Source organism: Buteo buteo, chromosome Z, assembly GCF_964188355.1.
Source record: "Buteo buteo chromosome Z, bButBut1.hap1.1, whole genome shotgun sequence".
NCBI lineage: Eukaryota > Metazoa > Chordata > Aves > Accipitriformes > Accipitridae > Buteo > Buteo buteo.
In genome coordinates this window covers 63,487,987-63,511,367 of record NC_134204.1, presented here as the reverse complement: position 1 = coordinate 63,511,367, position 23,381 = coordinate 63,487,987, and the positions used below count along the sequence as shown (strand labels likewise).

General features: G+C 36.6%; 1 protein-coding gene across 1 annotated transcript in view; it reads right to left on the bottom strand.

Moving 5' to 3' along the window:
- Positions 1-486: 486 nt before the first annotated feature.
- WDR36 (WD repeat domain 36) overlaps positions 487-23,381 on the bottom strand; it is a 33,872-nt gene continuing 10,977 nt past the window's right edge. Inside the window, exons 9-23 of the mRNA XM_075021683.1 lie at positions 23,058-23,178; positions 20,850-20,915; positions 19,797-19,880; positions 18,137-18,291; positions 16,872-16,986; positions 14,339-14,504; positions 13,941-14,049; positions 13,084-13,163; positions 9,356-9,463; positions 8,068-8,165; positions 6,424-6,566; positions 5,659-5,775; positions 5,339-5,420; positions 2,844-3,031; positions 487-1,072 (exon numbers count right to left, since the gene is read on the bottom strand). Coding sequence (XP_074877784.1) covers positions 923-1,072; positions 2,844-3,031; positions 5,339-5,420; positions 5,659-5,775; positions 6,424-6,566; positions 8,068-8,165; positions 9,356-9,463; positions 13,084-13,163; positions 13,941-14,049; positions 14,339-14,504; positions 16,872-16,986; positions 18,137-18,291; positions 19,797-19,880; positions 20,850-20,915; positions 23,058-23,178 — 1,782 coding nt within the window. The 3' untranslated portion in view covers positions 487-922. The remainder of the gene's footprint in view (positions 1,073-2,843; positions 3,032-5,338; positions 5,421-5,658; positions 5,776-6,423; positions 6,567-8,067; positions 8,166-9,355; positions 9,464-13,083; positions 13,164-13,940; positions 14,050-14,338; positions 14,505-16,871; positions 16,987-18,136; positions 18,292-19,796; positions 19,881-20,849; positions 20,916-23,057; positions 23,179-23,381) is intronic.

Genomic DNA, 23,381 nt, shown 5'->3' with positions numbered 1-23,381 from the left:
AGGCCTTGTTCAGGAGATTCTTCCGCTCCAAGGCAGTACTCTCAAACAGCAAAGTTTAAGTTTAAAGATAATCCCACTTTTGAGTTCCCAAAATCTGCCCAAACCTTATTATGTGAAACCTAAATATCAATTCATAAAAGTAACACCTGACTCAAAAATTTCCCACAACTCAAACCTTTTATTTCAGTAATCTTTATCTCCTTAAGAAAATACTAATTTGTCTAAGAAATTGAGCCTCCAAAATTAGAGCAAGAAACCTGGTTATAAAAAATGGGTGGGTTTTTTGGGTTTAGGTGTTTTTTTTTCAAGTTCCGTCATTTTTAGTGCAGCTAGAAACCTTTGCTTTCAGAAATAGGTGTCTGAGGCAAAACAGTGCTTGCCAAAGGGAGAAGAAAATTAATTTTTATAAGCTTTATAGAAACACTCTGATTGCAGAGGAATGAAGTTTTTATATTCATTTGCTTTAAATTAATGTTAATAAATTGATAAGAATTCAGACTTTTTGTTTTATTTTTGCATCAACAATAATTGTTTATTAAGCAAAATATAGGTTTTGGTTTCCTGCACAGAAATTACATTCCCGCTTTTTTTTTTTTCCAAGTAATTTCTTCATGCTGATTAACATTTTTGGTCATGAAAACATAAGGTAACTAGCTACGTTACCTGTAGCCGTCCAACTGTTTGTTCATTGATAGCACAAACTAATACAACATGAATATTTAAGCTGCACATATTAATTTTTGCTCCAACTGAAGGGAACAAAAATACTCAGTTATGCACATTCTAAAACACTTTACCATAAACAGATGTATAAAATACAGCATCAGAACTCCTGGTATAATTATTGGAATCCAGTATTTTTGGTAATAAATTGTACTATTATTCCAAGGGGAACTTCATGCAGATAAAATCCTTAAGTATTTTACAGCAAAGCACTTTTCATATATGTTAACACACAGAGGCTCTGATTGAAGAGAGTCTGCAAATAAATCCAAGTTTCCTCAAGTTGTGTTGACAATCTGGATACTTCTTCCAATAGGTTTGGCTCTGATGACAGAATCTTAAGATGTAACTGAAAATTAAAACAAGTAGATAGTGAGACAAATACAGATAATAAAAAAATTAAAAGATCAGTTTCCTCATTCAATTTCAATAGTTTGCTTTCAGGAATTTCCCAAGTAAGGGAAGGACACACTTCCTTCAATTAATTCCCTCCATTTAACGCTGCCTCCCTTTTGCCAGTCTTTTACAAGCCATTTTACTCCAACATATGTATTAGATGGGATAAGGCAGCAAAATGTCTTAAATGTGTTATTGCTTTACTAGATCTTCTTCTGATGCTGCTGCTGAATCTATATCACACACTTCTCTAGAAGGTAACCTTCTCCTCTTTCCAACCTGCATCACAAATTCCTCTTTAGGCTAGAAAGGGTAAACAGATGCCCTGAGGTCAATCAGGATTATTATTTTAATTATCTGTGTTGCATAAAGCAAGAAGAATGATGCCAGCACACTCTATACTGATAGAGATGATATCTTTCTATGTAATAAACAGTAACCTTGGTAAAGCATAAAGAAAAGAAACCTCTCAATCTCGTAGAGAGGCAATACATCATTACCATTTAACAGATGGAATAGTTATTCTCCTGGCTACACTTAAACCTAGGAGTCTTGCTAAGCTCAGAGCTGTTTTACTTGGAACCTACAACAAAAGATATTGGTGTGCATGTGTCACAGGGTGAGTTTATATTATTCTACTGCAGTTCAAATCTGGAGTACATTTCTGAAGAAAATTACCTAACTGTCCCTAATCTACTTTACAACAGCTAAGTTTCTTTTGTATGAAACTAAACAGAAAGATGAATTCTAACTTCTAATATTGCAACTACTAATCATATCCAGTCCATAGGACCAGACTAATAATAGACATGATAAAAAGCCACTGGTGAATGAATATCAAGACCTCAACCCTAAGTGTTTCACTTTACAGATCTACTTCTATTCATCTGCACTACTTATTCTTGTGGAAGCTGTCCCACGCATTCTATTTAACCCCAACAAAAGGAAACAAGCAAGTCGTATTTGTCCAGCATTACACTCTACCTTGAAAACCAATCCCTGCAATATTGCTATCAAGAAATAGTCAGCTAAATAGACAGTATTGCACATGTCTGAATGTTTACAACAACTTTTTTACTAGTAAACTGTGATTATTTGCTTTCCCACAGTTTCATAAATCACAGTATCTTGGTAAGCATTTGTGTATCAGAAGGGTTTCAACCTTCTGCAGAACCACCTTCTCTCTAAGAGTAATTGCTACTGTATTCTATCACAATAACTTTCTAACTTCCACAACCTGGGAATAATTTCATTAGCTCTGTGATGCTTAACAGTTGACAGAAGAAAGGCAGCCCACTGACATGGAAGATGAAAGTCAGGCTTGCTGTGTCTAGTGATAAGTCTAACAAAATGCCTGTTGTACTTCCCCAAATATTGTGCATTGAATTCTTGTCTTACTGAAGACAGCATATCTTAGCTTAGCAATTAACAACCATTAAAAAAAGTTAGGTATGTTACAAAAATAAAAACAATTCTAAGTATTGAATACTAGAATAAAAGCTGTCTGGCATGGTCCTCTTCACAGTATCTGGTTTTAGCAAGTTTTTCTTGACTGTGACCTGATGAGTTGCCAAATTATCCAATACATTCAGTCAGTCATTTTAAAACCATCCTCAACAAAAACCACTTAAGATAATTCTTTCAAGGAGACAATTTACATCCTTTTACTGGACAACCACCATTTTAAACAGGACTAATATAGAATTTTATAAGAAAATTGTTACCTTTAAAAATAGTGCAAGGTATGCCTGCGCAAGTTCAAAGTTGTACTTCTTACTCAGCATCATCCCAATCATTCTCAAAAAGCTTAGCATTACCTCCATTGAGCCACCACCTTCAGGGGCCAAACCCCTTAGTTCTATCTCAATGTTAGATGGTCCCAAGCTTTTCAGTAAGTTAAGTGGAGCTGTATCTGTGTTAAAGCATTGAGGGATACATTATCAGTAATATTTGCAGAAAAGAATCTTACAAATCCTTCATGTGGACAGGTTTATTCCAAAATTCTTAAGCAGTGACTATATGTTTGAAGCTTCTACTGTTTCCTTATTTTTTCACTTTCCACAAAATGCCATCCTGCCTTTAATTTACTGTACCATCACATACTACAGAGAAGTGTATCTCTAATAAGACAGTTGCATTTTATTTTTAAGTTCACCTTGAAAAATACAAGTAACATCTTTGTATCACTTTTTTTCCCATTTCTGTCTCTTAAGCATAACAAAATTTCTTATTAACCATGTAACACTGTCATTTTACATCTCGGCAAGAATCACTTATATACTCAGGACTTCAAGCTATTACTGCAAATACATCCTAGAAGAGACAAGGTTCTACTTTTACTAGGAATCTTTACAGTGTTTACTCTTACTGACATTAAGCTAAATCGAGGATCATCTGGTGCACTCTAAGGTAGTTATTACTTTTGTAAAGTGAATTCCTCCTGCTTTTCCTGTGACCTGGGTGGGGGTGGGTGGTCGAAATCTTTTCCCTGATAGAAATACATGCAATTTACAAATTCTTTCCTCCTCTTCGTAAATGTTCTTCCTGAGGATTTCTACAATCCTACCTGATCTTTGAGAATTCCATCCACTTGCTTTAAAAATGCAGAAATAAAAATATGTATGGTTGCAAAGACAGCTGTTGGTAAAAACATTTTTTAAAATGTCCTCTAATTAAATATTTCTTTTGCTAAGAAGTACAACTTCTTATACTCTTACACCATGGTAAATAATGGTATCAGGCACTGGCTAATACTCCTTTGGTAGTATAAATCTGCTTCCACCTGTATTTGATTCCTGTGAAAATCATTAGCTAGTTTTAAATGTAATTGTGATATTAACAGTACTAAAGAGATGCATTAACTCATTTTTGTACTGTGACGTTAAAAAAACAAGCATAGAACATACTATGAGGTTGGTACATATACAATATGGAAAAGGTGCCCAGCTCAATCTGTGTTCACAGTCCTGATGTGAGGTACGAAACCCTGTCTCCATCCCAATGGTAAGCCAAGATGGCTTAGAGTATAATACTATTTCTTTGCATAGCCTAGTCACCTTTAGAAGAGATGCTTGTAAACTAGCAAGCACAGAGCCATGTTACACACTAGCACCTTCCTGAGTCAGGAGCAACAGGGTCCCTGGATTGGGATTACAGCACAGATCCTGGAGCACACCTGCCTTACAGCAGAGAGGTGGCGTGAGGGAGGCCCATGGGACCACTACTGCAATGCACCATAGAGTGCACTTGCTCCCAGGTACAGCCAGCCTCTAGGTGCTTGGTTAGGTTTTTAAATATTCACCTGATATTTCACTCTTCTCTGAGCAGCTCTGAAGCAGCTTAATAGACACTATCAATTGCAATACTAAAAACACAGCATAAAAACCACACCCTGTTTGTGATAGGTAATAAAGTTCTATGCACAAAATGTTTTAAGTGCAGTTGCGTAAGCTGATCATCTCAAAAGAGTTTAAGAAGGGGTAGAAAAACTCCCAGAAGAACTGCCTTGTGGACAGGCTATCAGTGACTGTCCATTTACATTTTCAAGGCAGCTATATTATCAATCATTTCCAAAAATCTGAATTTTCAATGATTCTGTAGCAGCACAAGGTAAACAGGGAAAACAGCAGGTACTTTCCACAGGCAACTTAAGTGACTGAATTTCAAAATGAATTGAATGTTAAAAGAAATCCAACAGCTTATTTTTATGTCAATTATTTCTTCTTAAACTTTAAATTACAAAGCAATCAATTAAAGCTCTATATTTGCTGAATGTTTAGTGAAGTAGCCCTTGAAAATAGAACTTGCTAGGCAAATTATTTTTTTCATGTTTCGGTGAATCACGACTATTGCTTACCAGATCATTCCCTTCCTTTCTTACCCCAGAAATAATACATAGCACCTTTTCTGCGTGACATCATCAAAATCTCCCAAAATGTCTAACAATCTTAGGAACATTACCTTCTTTCTCTGTGTGGGTTTTAGCCAGAACTGGGCTCCATGCTGCAGGCAAGCTGGAGTACCAAAGGATCTTTGATCTAGATTGGCTGTCTATGTATTAGCCAGCTTTATACATAACAGGTCATTCTCTTTGCCTTTGCTACTGTACTATGCATATTTTTTCCCTCATAAGTGTTACACACAATTCTGGCATTAGAAATCAAACATATCAAAATATTATTAGGATCTACATTTTTTGTGAAATGTTTTCTTAACTTACATTCATTAGTGCTCAGGGCTTCTTCAAGATAAATGTAGAAATCAGATTTCTGTGCCAATACTCCAAGGTTTACGACCTTTGACTAGACCATGAAAGTATAAAAGAGTGTACATGAATACACAAACATATTTTTACATCTCCATTAGATTCTTTTCCTACTGACAGAATAAAAGACTTTCAGAAAGAAAGCATTAATTTAAATGTGTTAAAACTGGTACTTTGAAGTCTTCAGCAAGATTTCACTCAGCACTAAAAAGCATTTAAGAATTTTCTTTTAAAATACACTATATAAACACTATTATATTGATTCTTGTTTTTACCTGTGTATCATTTTCTTCCTCTGGAGCAATATATCGGGGTATAAGACCAGGAACTGTTGGTATGAAGAAAGGGGCTGACTTGGGAACTTTTGGTGGCTCTCTCGGTTTATTTTTTGTCTGTTAATTAGATATTTGAATTAAAATCATCATCATAGTAAGAACATGTGGGAATTTTCTTTGTCAGGAGTTTTATTTTTTAAATACTATGAAAAATGCAAGGACTAACTGCAAAGTAGATACATAGGTAAAATGTTTTACCACTAAATAGGAAGCTACTATCTAGAAGAAAAACAGCCCCTCTCCCAAATCCCAGAAATTGTGAAAAGCACCATATAATCTTCTACTGCAAAATATTGAAAAATACCTGAAAAGTGGGATCAAATTTTGTGATTAGGTAAATGCAGCTCATAGAACAAGGGCAAATATATCTGGCTGTATATTACTGTTTTTTGCACATTCCCTCTTTTTCTGGTTATGAGAATGTCCAACAGTGATTTGGAGGCATAACCTCGAACAGCTTTACAGGCACTTACTAGCTGCATTGACATCAAAGTATCTGCCTCCAGACATCTCTTTTGCATGTTGCAGAAATAGTAATGGCGAAAGTTATGAAACATTTCCTCCTCAAGACTTCTTGAATGTCCAAGAAAATGGTTAAGACAATTGTCTGTTTTACATTACAGGGGAAATAGCCCTTATGTCCTTCTTAAAAAATACAATCCAAATACTACAGTAGATAAGCAATGGTGCACCTAATATCATTACCTTGATAACATCAAGACTGAGGAGATTTTTCCACCTTGATTCCGGTAATGAGGAAAGGGTCACCAGCTGCTCTCCCAGTTGCTCAGGCGAGACATATTCTACCATTTCATCACATGTTTCTTCACCTCCTGCCACATCCACATCTTTCAAGAACAGATATCTTTTATGAACATACATACTTCATATTTATTTGTTTAAAAATCAAAACAACATGATTATTTCTTTTGCAATTTTTGAAAAACACATGCATAACAGCTATATAAAAGGGTGCTAGCATACCGTATAGCTGAAAGGCTACAGAAGCAATCTTTATTAACCCTATGAAATATGAAATTTAAATTGAAAACAATTATAGCTAAAATGCAGAATTGGATAAACAAGATTTTGAAGACTAACGAGATTTATCCACTTTGGCTGAAATGATATAAAAGCAATTTATAGAAGTCCTAAATGAAGAACAATGGATTACTTTTAAAATTTTGTTAACTGTTTTAAAATATATGCATGACAATTTTAGTTCTGAGTTACAAATCTGCAAAATCTTTGCATTTAAATACACACGTTATTCACAATCTCTTCATAGGTATGACTGAAGTGGCACATAAAAATGAAGAAAATCTCAACATTAAAGCACAGCATCACACAACAGAAGATATGCAGCCTGTCATTAGGTTTTCTCTAGACTTCCTATGTAGTCTTGACCAAACACCTCTACTTTCCCTTCCTTTTTGCAAAATACATGTGGCTAAAACCACAGGTGTGAAAGAAAAGCCTAAAACAACATAAAAATGTAAACTATTAAAAGCTCTGAGCATCTAAACAGGAACTTTATATTTGCTGAAGACAGACAGTGAATTAAACCGTTCAGCCAGGATCAGTTTATAGGATTAAAACATTCAAAGTTTTCAGATTAAATCCTGTCTCCCTAATTTAAGTATCTAAAATGAGTGTGTGCTTAATAAAGCAGTCATGTTCCTCGCTCTTTTACACAGTCAATAGCTAGGTGTGTTTCTCCTCCAGATTGAGATCTAATGTAGACACTGCTAAACTTGGGCAGACAAGATCTCCATCTAGAGGCCTTCAGAAGCACAACCATTTCTATTAAATATCACAAATGCAATTTAGGCCTTTCTTTCACTGGGAATCTAGCACAGACACACGGCAGGTCAGCTGAACTGAATTCTTTTGCCAACAAGACAATATACAGCAGTGAAACTACGATGGCATACTGGCAGACAAAAAAGTTGGAGGGAAGTGGAACAAAGAACAATCCGCTTCCCAAAGCCAAACAGTAACATTAATTTCAAACTTGCCTCACAGATGTCAAAACAGAAGGTATTTACACAAGTCTGGGATTAAAAAAAGCCAACAAATAGCACAGATGTTTTTATTAGCTACAAAATCTCCTTGAAGATGTGGAGATCATAACAATGTAATTCTTTATGTCTAAACATAGAAACATGACTAGGTTTTAGTAAATAATATCAGCATATGAGTAAGTATGCCAAAGCCAGCAGAAGCAACAGGAACAGCTCAGAGAAAGAATACTAAGACGCAGTGAGTTTTTACTGAGGAAGCAAACCATCTTCTATTTGAAATATAATACCAAACTGAAAATAAAATACTCTTTCGCCTGAAGACTACCTTGCACAGGGCAGGTGCTAGGGCGTGTCACCATAGAAGGTTCATAATCTGCCGGCAGAGGCCGTAAAGAGACAAGTGAATACAGAGAACGGTTTGACCTGAAAAATCAGACAGGCATTTTAAAAACAATCTTCAGGTGAATGGGAACAAGTATTTTAGACATAATTTTTACTACAGTCTAATACTACTGCACTATGGTAATTCAACAGGCTCTATTCGAGATTAGTTTTCCTCATCTACCAGATAAACAAGATATGAAATGTAGCAATACACATCATCTGAAAGCCTGAAACATAAAAGTTATGCTGAAGTATTATTGCCAAGCATGTTTAATACATACAGCATTATGAAGTATGATTACTTCAATCATTGCCAGGCACTGTACTTACTTGAAATTGCAAAATTGCCCATCTAAAAAGCTTGCTTTGTACTTAATATGTACAATACATTATGCAAATATATATGATTCATCCTGCTTTCACAGAATTTAAGAGTAGTACTCTTAGCAAATTTTCTTGGGGTTTGGAACATGCACACAAGTCATTCTGGCAAATGATCTTTTCTGTCAATATAAACCAGGGCTAGGTAAAAAAATTTGTCATTATTCACAATGAAGCACTTTTACTTAAGCATAGAAAGGTTTAACAGCTGAACACCCCTCAGGCAAAACTACAGGCAACAAATGTAACCTGGAAGATCTATCTATCAAAAGGGAAAAAAAAAAAAAAAAAATCGAACCACTTAAAAGGTGTGTTACTTCAGTGCTGGATGTGACCAGTCATCTGCTTTAAACTTGTATCAGGAGGAAACTGAACCAAAACACATTTTACATCTGCACTGATCTATCATTAATAAACAGAAATAATCACAATTTCCAAATTATACTCAGAAATCTCAGATAACATTGTATACCAGGGCAAGAAGAAAAGCCCTTCAGAAAGTAACAATATATGAGCATTGACATTTCAAAAGGGGTAAAAAAAAAAAAAAAAAATATAGCAGAGTAAAAGAAAAACTTTAGGAATGGCATAATACAAATTCTTCAGAGTAAGAAAGAAACATTTAGAAAAAAAGAACATTTAATTATCAGAATAAATATCTTAACTGCAAGAGATTTCAAGATTTATGAACCACAACAATGCAGAACACCTGTCTTAATTAGAACCAGAGAAGACAAAGCCCCAGACATGATACCTTGCAGAACAATTCTCTATTTGCAATAAAGGTGATTAAAAGAATTCTTCTCCATCTGAAATTCTGTGTAGAAATAGCTGTATTACATACTCACCACAAATAAATTCCAAGATCATCCACATGTGTTGAAGCTAGAAAATCTCCTGTAGGAGACATAGCAAGGCTTACAGCTGCAGAGTCTACCAGAAAACAATCTATGAGGCTAAGGAGAAAAAAAAAAAAAACACAACAGAGACTGAATGCAAGCAGGAGACTGGAAGTATGTATACAAACTAGTATATTAGAAGTATTCAAATACGACATATAAACTTAGCAAATGTATCGCATTGTGCAACAAACCACCCACCTCTATGAAATTCTCCAAAATCAGCTAAAGCTACCTCCTTAGACATCCACATTCTGTAGAAAATAAGATGAACCATCTGTTCACATTCAACTCCTTATGCCTAACGCTAACCTTCTCAGGAGCCGTAAATTTCATACTTCCAATCAGCCCCATGCTGCTCTGAGCTAATCTTTTAATGCTCTACCATTAATTGTCAATTCCCTCTCTCAAGATACTTCATATACACCTGGGTAACACTAGAACCTAATGCTCCTAAAGCAATGAATTAACTGTACACTGCAAAATTTGATTATCTGCAACAGTTTGTTTTGACATTACCATATCTTCAGCCTGATATACCATTGCTTGATAATTTCTTTCCCTATTGCATAAAACTGAAAAAATACCACATAAAAAGGAAGTTTAAATATTCAGTAGTACGTGACTATTTTAACAATAAGCCACTTTTGAGTTCTGGATGATGCCACAAGTCCTGGATGATGGACACCCTAGTAGACTTCCACTCAACCCCAGGTTCATAGCACTGCTTGTCACTTGTTGAGGTATAAATTCCAGTTACTTCAAACTGTAAGCAGCAGTTAAGTTTGACAACTACTTCACTGAGAGAACAAAAAGAACAAATGGAGAGCTAGAATACTTTGTTCTTGTTTACAGACCAAAATCAAAAGCAAAGTGAGAAGTGATGAGAGCAACTAGTTCTACAACCCTGTTGTGTTTACTGAGCATAGAAAAAATACTGATGTAACAAAGCAGTTTAAAACGTAAAATCTTGGGTACTGAGCACTCCTGTAACGGTTTGACAAACGATGTTAAAAATAAAAGCCATTTTTTTCACTGAACGGAATGTTTTATTCCTTCTGCATGCTGTTAGACACACATTACAAGCAAAAGTAATCAGGTTAAGAGCCACATCATTCATCACTTTCAATGTAAAATATACAAACACTAAATCCATAAATGCCAGAATGTGTATCAGTTACATGATACATTTTGCACACAGTGCGTAACGGCTAGAAAATTTACCATAAATACTGTTTCTAGTTTCAAACCTATCCTTTTACCACAATCTTTACCAGTAACTGAGAAATACTGTTCAATAAAGCAACTGTAAGGAACAACTGCAAAACAAAGTTAACACTAAATTAAATTTTTCTACTTACTGAATTTATATCATGATTAAAATTACAGACTGGGGGGGAGGCAGGGAGGGGAATCAATCCACTATATGACAAGGAGAGACATGCTTGCAATTTTTACACAAAATGTACAGTAATTGCTAAATGAATCCTGCATGGGGACTGAATGCATTGACCCTTACACTTCCTGCCTAACTGCAAAAGTGAGACAATGGAAAGTATAAAATTGCTGAGCTTACAGTATCAACATGTTTCTCAAAAAGCCCTACCTAAAAAACATTCACTAGGAATACTTACATTATGTAAGGACAGTTAAGCAGCATTCCCAAGTAAAAACAGATGTTCAATAAGTAAATGGTATGACATCTATTGAAGTCAGTTGGTATTTTTCATAATGTAGGACTTGGTCATCTAAAAACATGTGTTCCATCCTTTTAGAAGGACAATATCAAAGCTGAGGCTTTAGAATGCACAGTTTGTAATTCATGTCTTCTATTTATGAGCAAATATACCACAGTAGAAGTTAATCAAGCATCTGGCTTTTTATTAAAAGCTGTTCTTCCTTTTCAACACACTCCTCTCCCTACAGTTATGGGAAAACCTTTCCTTTAAATTCTGGAAGAACAATTTAACCTAACTACTTTCAAAAACAGGGTTTGTCATGTACCTGCCTAGATTTCAACTTTACCAGAATTTCTTGCAGTTACTTAAGAGAGAAGACACAAAATATTTACTTATGTGTTACATGCGAACAAGAACTAGTGTTAGATTACTTTTTAAAAACCAGTATGGATGGATTCTTACAGTAAAGTGTTAGTTATTAAAGAAATGGAATATAAAAGTAACATTTCTGAAGTTTTGTAATTAATGCTGCAATTTTTTGTAGGCACATCATTTTGGAAGGGAAAGAGGGTTAGAAAGAGGAAGTCCAAACAGAATGCTAATTTCCCTCTCATTTATACTGGAAAGAAGACAGTTACTGTCCATCCCATCCCATTTTAGACTAGTGTCATTCATCATGTAAGAATAGGTCAATTTGTTGAGATTCAACACACTTTTTGTAGGAAAATGAAAACTTTTACAGTATACAAAATTATTTACCAAACCACATCAACAAAAGTAATCAATCCAAATGAAACCATTCAGTCCCACGTATGACTAGAGCTGCACACTGCATAGCACTACTTCAAATTACTAAAAAATCTACCTTATGTGCTGCTAAAAGAATGCACTGACAGAACTCTAAGTTACTTTTCAGCCCGTTTTTTCTAGGCTCCTGAACTTCTTGTGTGTACTTGTGTACTTCTTGGCCAAATTTCATATTGGGAGAAGACTACTCACAGTGGATCATAAAAGAGTGGTTTTGGCAGTTGCAAGCATGCACAAGTGAAAAATATAACTGAGGTAAAGCCTACTGTGTTGCCAAGATGAATGTGAGAACAGCCTTCTATTTACACAAGCAACTGGAGTACTGCATCCAACTCTGGGGCCCCCAGCAGAAGACAGACATGAAGTTAGAGCAGGTCCAAAAAAATGATCAGAGGGCTGAAACATGTTTCCTACACAGAAAGGCTGAGAGGTGGAGCCTCACCAGAGGCTTAGAGTCAGAGTCTCACCCTGGAGAAGAGAAGGCTCGGAGGAGACCTTCTTGTAGCCTTTCAATACTTAAAGGGGGCTTATAGAGAGACTGAGACAGACTTTTTAAAAGGGTCTGTAGCGACAGGATAAGGGGCAATGATTTACAACTGAAAGGGGGTAGGTTTAAGTTGGACATAAGGAAGAAATTTTTTACTGTGAGAGTGGTGAGACCCTGAACAGGTTGCCCAGAGATGTTGTGGATGGCCCATCACTGGAAGTGTTCAAGGTCAGGCTGGACAGGCCTTCGAGCAACCTGATCTAGTGGAAGATGTCCCCTGCCCATGGCAGGGGGGTTGGGCTAGATCTTTGAAGGTCACTTCTAACTCAAACCATTCTATGACTCTGAATACTTCAGCATATCACACAGCAATTCACCTTAAGCAATCTCTTGCCATTTAGATCATAGTGCTGCTTCCAGACAAAGAACAAATTCACACTCATTCACACTACGTGAAAACTCCAGGTCAATCACAAAACTCTAGATCTTCAGGACATTGTTATTCTGTATACCCAGAAAAAGGCACACATTGCTAGCATCACACACAACCAAAATACTGGGTACCGAGTTGTTACACCATGTACAACTGAATATCACATAGTACAACTGGGTGACAGAAAATCAATCCAGAAGGCTTTTTACTACTTAACAGACAGAAAGGGGATTATAATACATTTCTCCTATATGTTTTTAAACTGACTCACCATCCAGAGGGAAGGTCCCAAGTCTTAATGGTACAGTCCATTGATGAAGTTATCAGCCAACGACCATCAGGACTGAAAGTCTGAAATAAAATAGTCCATTTAAAGGCACAACTAACAAGTCAGTCCCTACAGGAGGTCCTGTTTAACACAGTTCAAGATTAGACTACTCCCAAACACCAGGATGAAATGGTCTGGCCATAAACCAAAACTGACACCACCTTATTGAAAGTGAGAAACAGACAAAAATGGAAACTACTTCAGAACGGGTTTAAATATATGACAGAGGATACATCTGGCTGTTAGTAAAAGCACTTTGGTCCTCGCTTTTTTGTTAATGATGAAAACCACTGAGCTTAAAACTGATCAAATAAATACTTACTTATGAGCACTTAGAATTAAATCAGAAACTAAAAACTATTTCAATGAACACTACAAAGCACTATTACACAAGATGTAAAATAAGGAATTACCAGTGCATTGCATAATCTCAGACACGTTTACACCTTTTATTTACCTGGCTTATCTTTTCTATATATACAGTTAAGACTGTTGCACAATTTTGCTCCTCAAGGTGGTTTTCATTATTGATAATGTTTTTTTTGTTACACCCTAAGTAAGCTTGTTGCAAAGTTATAGTAAAATCCCAAAACACACGAAAAATACATGGCCATTTGAACGTTATACATTTTAACTTGAAAACTAACACTGCCAAAACTGCTGTAGAGCTCAACTACAACTTTACTAGTCACAGCTGAACACAATACTCAGTGACTTAATATACACAGAGAAATTCAGCATCTTTAAAATGAGTTAGGTATCTGTATGCTACCTGTTACAGAAAATGAGTTAACAATTACCATGTCATTAATCCGTCCATGGTGTCCTGCGAATGTCCTGACAATCTTCCTGGTTTCTATATCCAAAACACTAATACTGAAGTCATCAAAGGCAATTCCCAGAATACCACTGTCAAGAATCATTAGCACACGATAGTAAAATACTCAAGAGACAAAAAATAAAACCAACATTCTAACATTGCTCCAAAAATCTTTTAACCCAAGATAATCTCAGATAAACAGCATTACATTCCTTCAGTCTAATAAAATGTCTTGCAGTCATTTTGTTTTGTCAACTCATAGTCAGTTGTATTTCAAAGCATCAGAAATTTAAACTTTATAAGAGTATTTGATTGCCATCCTAGACCTATGTACTTACAGCAAAACAATAAGCACATGAAATAGCTTCAGTTTCTTACCTGTCTCTGTGAAGCAGAATTCCATTTGGAGAAGAAGAAAGCTCAGTGGTGTAAACTAGATCTTTAGTTTTGAATTTCCAAAATTTAATTAATCCTTCACTACCAGCTGTGATTATCAGCTGGTTTAATCCATCCACTGCTACCCCCCTAATGGCCCCCTCATGTGCTGCAAATCAAGGGAAAAGAAAGTTGTTTAAGAATTTAAACATAGCACAGAAATCAGCAGCATGCCAAACACCATTCTGTATGTCTTTGCCTAACTACACCAATTAAGCAGTAAGCATGTGACAAACAATTCTAAAGCCACCTGACAAGACTGCTTGAATATTGGAAGTTTCTTTATCAGTACAGAAACCAAATTTCTTTCAAGTAAGCACCTAGAATACAATACAGAAGTTGTGAGTAACTGAAGCTGAATATTAGCTTTTATTTCTGCTTTCAGTTGGGGGGGGCTTTCTTTGAATGAGAGATTTGAGGGGCTTTTTGAATCACTTATGGAATGCCTCCAGCAGGGGTGACCACTCCAGACAGAATTTACAGTTTCAGTTCTGGCCCAAAGTCTGAGAGTTTTCCTAGGCTACTTTCCACTGCAGTTTAAGGATAAGGCATAGCTCCTCTGGTTTGGGATCAATTTTATTTCTTAATCTATGCCTAGGACTACTGGCCAGTAATCACACTTATAAAATGCATCCCACAATCAAGCAATGATGTTATTAGGAGATCACTTCATGTTTGCTACACTAGATGGCTTTTAGAAACCCAGTAAGGTTTAAGGGTTCATCAGGACTCTTTCCTTGTTTCTACAACAAAAAAATACAGATCACGAGGGCCCTATTATAAATTGCGGACTTACAAAGCAACAGCAAACATACATGAGAATACATGACATGAAATACATGTATGCAACCATTAAAAGGAAAAGTCTGAACACTGTCGCCTACATTAAGCCCTAAGTTTGCAGCTGCATAATTGAAAATAGTAGCACATGCAAAGAACTGGACTTCCTTAGGATTTCCATTTCCCATGCATGTCTTTCATGGGAATACTTTCCCAAATATTCTTTCATTTTTAAGCAGGGAGCACAAAACAGAAGGGAAAATCTATCTCAGATATAGAACTCTGTAACAAGAAGCTGAGTACTGGAAATGTGATTATCTCAAAAAGAGCTGAGGCCAGAGGATCTCATTTTAGTGCTAACCATTTTGCTAACTGACAGTTTTGTGTTAAATAAAACCAAACATATGCTAACATCAGAGATGTTAAAACTAGCAGAGATCCTGTCCTTCAAAGCAGGTTTCAAATTACTTCTGATTACAGTGCAAGATAGGACACTGTAGGGTAAGGGTAATTAGAGAAACTGAAAAGATTCCCAAATTCAACTCAGAAGCCATGCTAAATCACTCTTCGCTGGGTAAAAAACTGGCTGGATGGCCAAGCCCAAAGAGTGGTGGTGAATGGACTTAAATCCAGCTGGCAGCCAGTCACAAGTGGCATTCCCCAGGGCTCAGTATTGGGGCCAGTTCTGTTTAATATCTTTATCAATGACCTGGATGAGAGGATTGAGTGCACCCTCAGTAAGTTTGCAGATGACACCAAGGTTGGCAGGAGTGGTGATCTGCTTGTGGGTAGGAAGGCTCTACAGAGAGATCTGGACAGGCTGGATCAATGAGCTGAGGCCAATTTTATGAGGTTCAAAGAGGCTAAGTGCTGTGTCCTGCACTTCGGTCACAACAACCCCATGCAATCCTACAGGCTTGGGGAAGAGTGGCTGGAAAGCTGCCTGGCAGAAAAGGACCTGGGGGTGCTGGTTGACAGCCAGCTGAATATGAGCCAGCAGTGTGCCCAGGTGGCCAAGAAGGCCAACGGCATCCTGGCTTGTATCAGAAATAGTGTGGCCAGCAGGAGCAGGGAGGTGATCGTCCCCCTGTACTTGGCACTGGTGAGGCCTCACCTCGAGTGCTGTGTTCAGTTTTGGACCCCTCACTACAAGAAAGACATTTAGGTGCTGGACTGTGTCCAAAGAAGAGCAACGAAGCTGGTGAAGGGTCTAGAGAACAAGTCTTATGAGGAGCGGCTGAGGGAACTGGGGTTGTTTAGCCTGGAGAAAAGGAGGCTGAGGGGAGACCTTATCGCTCTCTACAACTACCTGAAAGGAGGTTGTAGTGAGGTGGGTGCTGGTCTCTTCTATCAAGTAACTAGTGATACGACGAGAGGAAATGGCCTCAAGTTACACCAGGGGAAGTTTAGATTGGGTATTAGGAAAAATTTCTTTATTGAAAGGGTTGTCAGGCATTGGAAAAGGCTGCCCATGAAGTGGTGGTGTCACCATCCCTGGAGGTATTTATAAAATACGTAGACGAGGCACTTCAGGACATGGTTTAGCAGGCATGGTGGTGTTGGGTTGATGGTTGGACTCGATCTTAAAGGTCTTTTCCAACCTAAACGATTTTATGATAAATTTCCTAGAAGACAGAACACCAAGTTGTTGCTGTTCTGTTAAGAGTCAGTATTTTAGAAGTGTAGCAATTCTTACCTCTTTCTTTACCGTAACGCCCTCTGTGAATGCCAGACTGCATGTTATACACATCTACCCGTCCAGTTGACAGCCCAATTACAGCAAAGTTCCCACATGAGGTAATGTCAACTGCCTTTCAAGAGGGGGGGAAAAAAAACCAATCACCTATGAAAACAATTCTTTAAGTGTTATGTAATTAGCAAAGTTGTTAAGAAACGTATCAGGAATACAAAATACTAGTATGTTTTTACTAGACTTCAAGGAAAACTGCACAAAACAAACAACAGATTACACCTCAAAAAAGTAGAGGAGCTCTTAAAATAAGCAAATAGTCAGCAAATAATAAATATGGCAGTGCATATCCTTATGAAGGATAATGAAATACTGACTTAGTGACACCCATCAGAAGTCATATCTAATAATATCAACACTGTAATCTAAATGAGTAACCTATATAATCAAGACATCCACAAATTCAATCCCTAAGAAATAGTCCAAGCATGCTGACTGCATGCCTCTTTCAATGCCCGTATTGCCAATGGCATCCCAAAATAGGTTAAGTTCACACAGAGTTTAAATAGTAAGAAACAAAGAAACAATGGTCTAGATGTCTCTGGAAAGATAAAGCCCAAAGAATCTAGTAGTTAAAAGAAAACCAGGTATTTACAAATGAACTGATTTTGTCTATCACTGAACTACTAAGCATAAGGTTAGAAAAATGATTTATCACAAGATACAGTAGTAGTATGAACACCTAGCACATGAAGTATGCCACAGCAACTACCTGTCTTGCAAGCCCATAAGCCTCAGTAAACATTTGTAATCTCTTTCATTGAGTATTTGACTTTCATTGTGTCCAGCTCAAGTTGTAAGGCATTTTAAAGGGAATATCCTGCCTGCAATTTGGAAATACAGTTTTCCATATTGCCAAAACCCAACTATCTTCGGCAATTTACAATCACAGAGCAAGTTTATCATCACAGGCATACAGTCAGCTCTACATCACATTGACAGATTAAAAACACCAACCACCTATCTGAATCAGAAAATAAAATCTGCACTTAACCTGGATGTTTAAGGAAAAATGCATATACAGCATTTTTCTTAAGACCATATGCATTACAAAACAGCTAGTAGGCCACACTGAGCTGGCAGAAGGCACTCTGCAAAGCAACTAGAACATGTCTAGGTAGTGTTTTTTCATTCTAAATATTGCTTCTGTACAAATATAAACCAAAATAGCATATACTGTAATGCTGAAGAAACATCCTAAATAAACTTACTGTTGCATATATATCAATAGGTTTGTGTTTGCTAAATTCTTCTGGCCTCAGTTTATGAGCTCCCATGGAAGTTTTCTGATAGTTCCATGTTGTACAGGTTATATACCCTTGATGGCAGGCAACAATACTATCCCAGTCACTCTGATGTGCCACTTCTGCAATGTAACACATATTCCTTTTAGTAACAATGAATCATTCTAAATAAGAAAGAGTACTTTGAAATACCTTTAGACAGAACAGTTCATATTTAGTGTCCCTGTTGGAGAGTCAAAAGGCTACCATTCATAAAAAACACGTGGCAAACCGTAAGAAACACCTGGCAAACCACTGTGCATATGCTAGTGTACTCAAACACTAAGAAATCCACAAGCATTCTTTTGGTATATTTCATTTCTTTGTATATATGTGTCTATGTGATTTGAAAAGCATATTTAAACTTAAATGGTTTAAACTGCTCAATCTGTACACATTTCCAGCTGAGTCTCTTAACAGTTTCCTCAGCTGCTGAAGCAGCAGAAGCCACTAGATTAACATCTTAAAGCAGGGTTTAAGAGCTAAGTCTGCTTCACATAGCAAAAGGCTTTTCTGCATTTGCAGGAAAACCATTCCTCAAAAGCTCAGTGTCCAAACTTTGTAGTAAAATATGATATGTGGAGATCTAAATAATGAGCAAGTTTGCTTTTTTCCTGGAATTCATATGTTTAAAAAAATTGAGAGCTTGAAATTGGGTATTTCTAGAACTTCAAAAAATAAAACAACTGGATACAAACTGGTTCACTTCACCAAACAAAGACAAGATAGCAAAAAAGAAACACACTAAAATGTACTTAAATAATTGTTTTCTCATGTCTCCAAACACATTTAAGGTAGTTCTACCACCTTAAATCAATCAGGCATGTCTAATACCAATTTAAAAAGTGCATATATATATATATACACACACACACACTCACATATTTGCAACAAGTATGTACAGACAGTCTGTATCACTGAGGTCTGCAAATACAAATACCATAAGTAGTCAAAGGGATACACAAAATTGTAAATCCAAACCGTTCAACATATGAAAAAATCAACCATTCTTGGAAGACCAAAGCATAGCTAGACTTAAGACAAAACAGACTTCAAGTCTGAAGAGGAGGTCATTAGTTTAAAGAAACACATTTTGATGAAGCAAAGATAATTGCAATTTTGCTTCAAAAAGTAAGGTTTGCTATTTGCATACTGAATTACAAACAGACCGAGTAATTGAAACTTGACTTTGAAAAGTGACTTAAATAAAGGAACTGGAGAATCCAGATGAACCACTATAACTAAGATTTCCTCAGCTGACAAAGATCTTCAGCCCCCTTACTGCTCGTTCTCCAGCCTGGAAGAGTATCTACATCAGAAGATTCTGGCTCCCATGCTGGAGATTTTCAAGTGAAGAGCCAGTTAAACACAAAGACATTTGAAATAAAATGCTCTTTTTTGAAATAATAGAAAAGTTTACCAAGTAAAGTGTCATTTTAAACTGTCACTCAACAGCTCATGAAGGGTCACAGAATGTCAATAATCTCATCTTGATGCAGCATGGGCTTTCAAAATAGTAGTGTCTTGAGGGTTAAACAACAAAATGAAGACATAATGAGCTATGTAACACATCTCAAAGACTACTTACCTGAAGCAAAGACTGTAATTGGTGGAAGTGCCATCGTATCAAGCTTAAGACCTTTCTTTTTTGACTTCTTTTTGTTAATTGAACCTTAAAAAAAAAGAAGTGTCTCAGTCTCATGGCTAGATCTGAGAATAATGCTTTAAAAAGGATTGTTTACTAAGTGTGAAGTTCCTACAAAACTTAGAAAAATTTGGCTTACATTAACACAGCATTGCTGTTGCCTATGGTTTGAAGAGCTAAGAATGTTATTAGAGTTCCTGTCAAAATTCATGTGATGCTGAGCCCGTCACTAGCCTATTACATTCACAGATGTACTACTCAAACTATTTGTTGCAGGATCTTGTGCTTACAACCTGAAGCAGAGGTCCCCCCATCACAGCTAAAACAATGGTCATACAGACATCACTATATAAAGCAATGTATAACACCCAGACCTTTCAAAAACCAAAGAGTCAGGAATTTCAGATTTATGCCCAAAGGATATATACAATCAATTAATCTATATCTGTCTATTCAAATCTATCTAAATACATATATATCAACATACAGATATTTAAAAATAAGAATTATTTTAGTCTTTCTGAGCCTTGCTCTCTGAACTGTACAAGAAAGTGTCCCTTAACCACAGCATTGTGTGGAAGATGTGTTTTTTAAATTAAATTCTACATTAAATCAAAGGAACTAAGGTCAAGAAATATGAATTAACTAATAATTTAGTCAACTGAATAGAAGGGGAATGAGGTAAACAGTTGTAATTATGCATGCTGAAATGTCAGCTACTGCTTTACACGTTTTCAATTAAAAAAATCATGCCCGATGTTTCCCACAGTGAAATAACACACACTGCCAGGCTAGAGAAATTAATTTTCTTAAGTACAAACGAATCTCAGAATACACTTTATATACATGAGGAAGGACTGAGTTTGCAGAACAACTGAGATGAACAGTTTTCATACAACAGTTAAAGTGAAAATAAGGAATGTTTTAGCTCCTGTTTACATAAATACTTTTCAGGGCTTTTTTCACCAATATTTGTACTTTCACTGAAATACTTACCACGTCCTAAACTTTTATTGAACTTTTCATGCACTGTTGAAAAAGACTGCAACGTTCCATCTTGACCTGACAAAATATTAGCAGAGAGCAGTGAAGGGTTTACTCAAGCTATCTGAGCAAGAAAAGCAGAAGGTATGAAACCTCAAACTCCATAATAAAAGTATTTATTAAAAATTCTCATCCAAGAAAAAAATACAGATACACTATAAGCAGCAGAACTAATGGAGCCTAATTTTCTATGGCCTATATCCCACTCCTACAATTTTGCCCCACACATGATCAGAATAACACCTCTTTTATGGATACCTTCTACATGCTCAATTCCTCTATCCCCCCTCCTTTCTCCACCACAATATCTAGCTGTTCCTAGCTTTCAATGACTAAAACCTTAAATAAACTGTTACATCCTTCAAATACCTCAATAATACTTCCAAATCTTTCCCATGACCCCGTATACTCCCTCACCAACCACAATATTCCTTTCTTTGTACTTTGTCTAACCAACACATGCTGTGGCTGGTTAAGGACTACACCTAGGTTAGCCAGTAAGCTAACCCAAACAAAAATGGCAAAAGCTGAGTTGTCCATCTTTCCTGTAAACCAGGACACTAATGGGAATTCCCTCCTCTACCCAGTGACCAATGTTCACAAAACTGATAGGAATTTAATTTGATAGGGTGACAGAAGGTTCAAATATGAAACTAGCAAACAGGTCCACTTTGTGAGGGAGATGTGGGCAAGGCAGAACCAGAAACTAACAGAAAATTAAATTACACAACGTATGTAAAATTAAAGGCACTGAGATGATTTTTAAAAATCAGAAGAATCACAAAACATTTTTACTGGCCAAACAAGTAAGAAAACAGAAAATTAGTCAAAGTGAACTTAGAGAATCTGAAAGACAATGGAACAATTATAGTATTCAAGCAACCCTTCCTTGCTGCTATGATACAGAAGTAAGGCAGGATGTATATACTGGGAATTGGGAGAAATGTTAAGCAGGATGAAAGCCAGTGACATTGGTGAAATTTTATACAGTTGATTTGTGGAGATGCCTGTGTAAGGAAACCAGTAGTCCTTGAAAGGCACCCCACAGCATTACTACTGCATTCCTATTGCACAAAGTTTTACCACTGGTTCAGAAAGGAACATAGAGAGTCAGTCTCCTTACACTGCAGATAGATGAGATCTCAAAGCTTGAGGCCCTTTTCACTTTAGTAGTTGCCTCTGTGCCCTCTCCGTATGTTTCAGTGCAGTTAACAAAGCAGTAAAGCAAAAGCAAATGCGAGGATTTGTTAAGCAACTCCTGATTGTTACTGTAGTTCATCTGGTGTGAGCTGAATTACTGTCAAGTAACTAGTTACTTGAATCCAAGTTACTAGTTGGATGACCACCAAGATTTTAGCACAGAGTATTGCTGTGCCATATTAGGTGTAACTTTCATCAAAATGTGGTGTAATGTTTTCAAATGTTGCCCATATACACAATTTCATTACTTCAGAGTAATTAAAGACTAGGTGAAGAGTCTCTATTATCCCACTACTGAAGTGTTCTGGGCCACAAAACAGTCTGATCTAGTACTTCATTTCCTAAGCGGTCTATGTACAGATTTTTAAATATGCTAGCTTCTAAGGAAGGGTAGTCACTTATGCATTTTTACACTTTTAGATTAACATCTTAGTAACAAGTGACCTTGGGAATATTTATTACAGACACAACTGAGCTGTAACAAATTACAAAGACATTGCAACACACAAAACTTGCTAAAACTACTGGGAAAAGTGGAGTGGCTCCTCTAAGTTACTTAAATGCATTATGCTGCTTGGTTTTTCCCCTGTCACAACAGAATTTCCCTAGTTGCTACAGGTTTTCATTTTGTCCAGCTGATAGTTCCTTAGGTGATAATGAAACAATTTTTATTCATCAGACATATAAATATGGATGACAAAAGCAGCTCCTAAGCTTTTCTGCTCATAACTGATTGTCAGCCTACCTGCTGATATATGTTCCTCTAGGGAAACTGTGAAACAGTTTGATACAGTAATAAATGATACTGTCTACACTAATCACTTACTATGTTTCATAAATACACATACACAACAAATGAAATATAATCTATTGTATTAATAAAACAAAGACACTTAGCTCTGCATGTTTTCCCTCCCACAGCAGGAAATCAGACTGAATAAGAAGAATGAGAACTCATACCTGCACTAAGAATTTGCTCTCCATTTTGCCCATGGTATCTGATTTTTGTTGGTGGTGCACTATGTCCCATTCGGCTTCTCAATACACGTCCTGTACCACCAGGTCCATCAAAAATCCACACCTGCCTCCCCAAAGAAGCAGAAAAAAAAAGGTGATGAACATTGCCCTGCCAATAAGTGGAACAGGATTAGCTGGGAGCTGGTGCAGCAAACTTCACCCATCGGCTTTCATCCTTAATCCTAGAACTCTGGAAGTTTCCACCACAGCAGCTGACAGTTTCCCACTATTCATTCTACCCCTCCACCAAAGGCTAATGGCATCAGA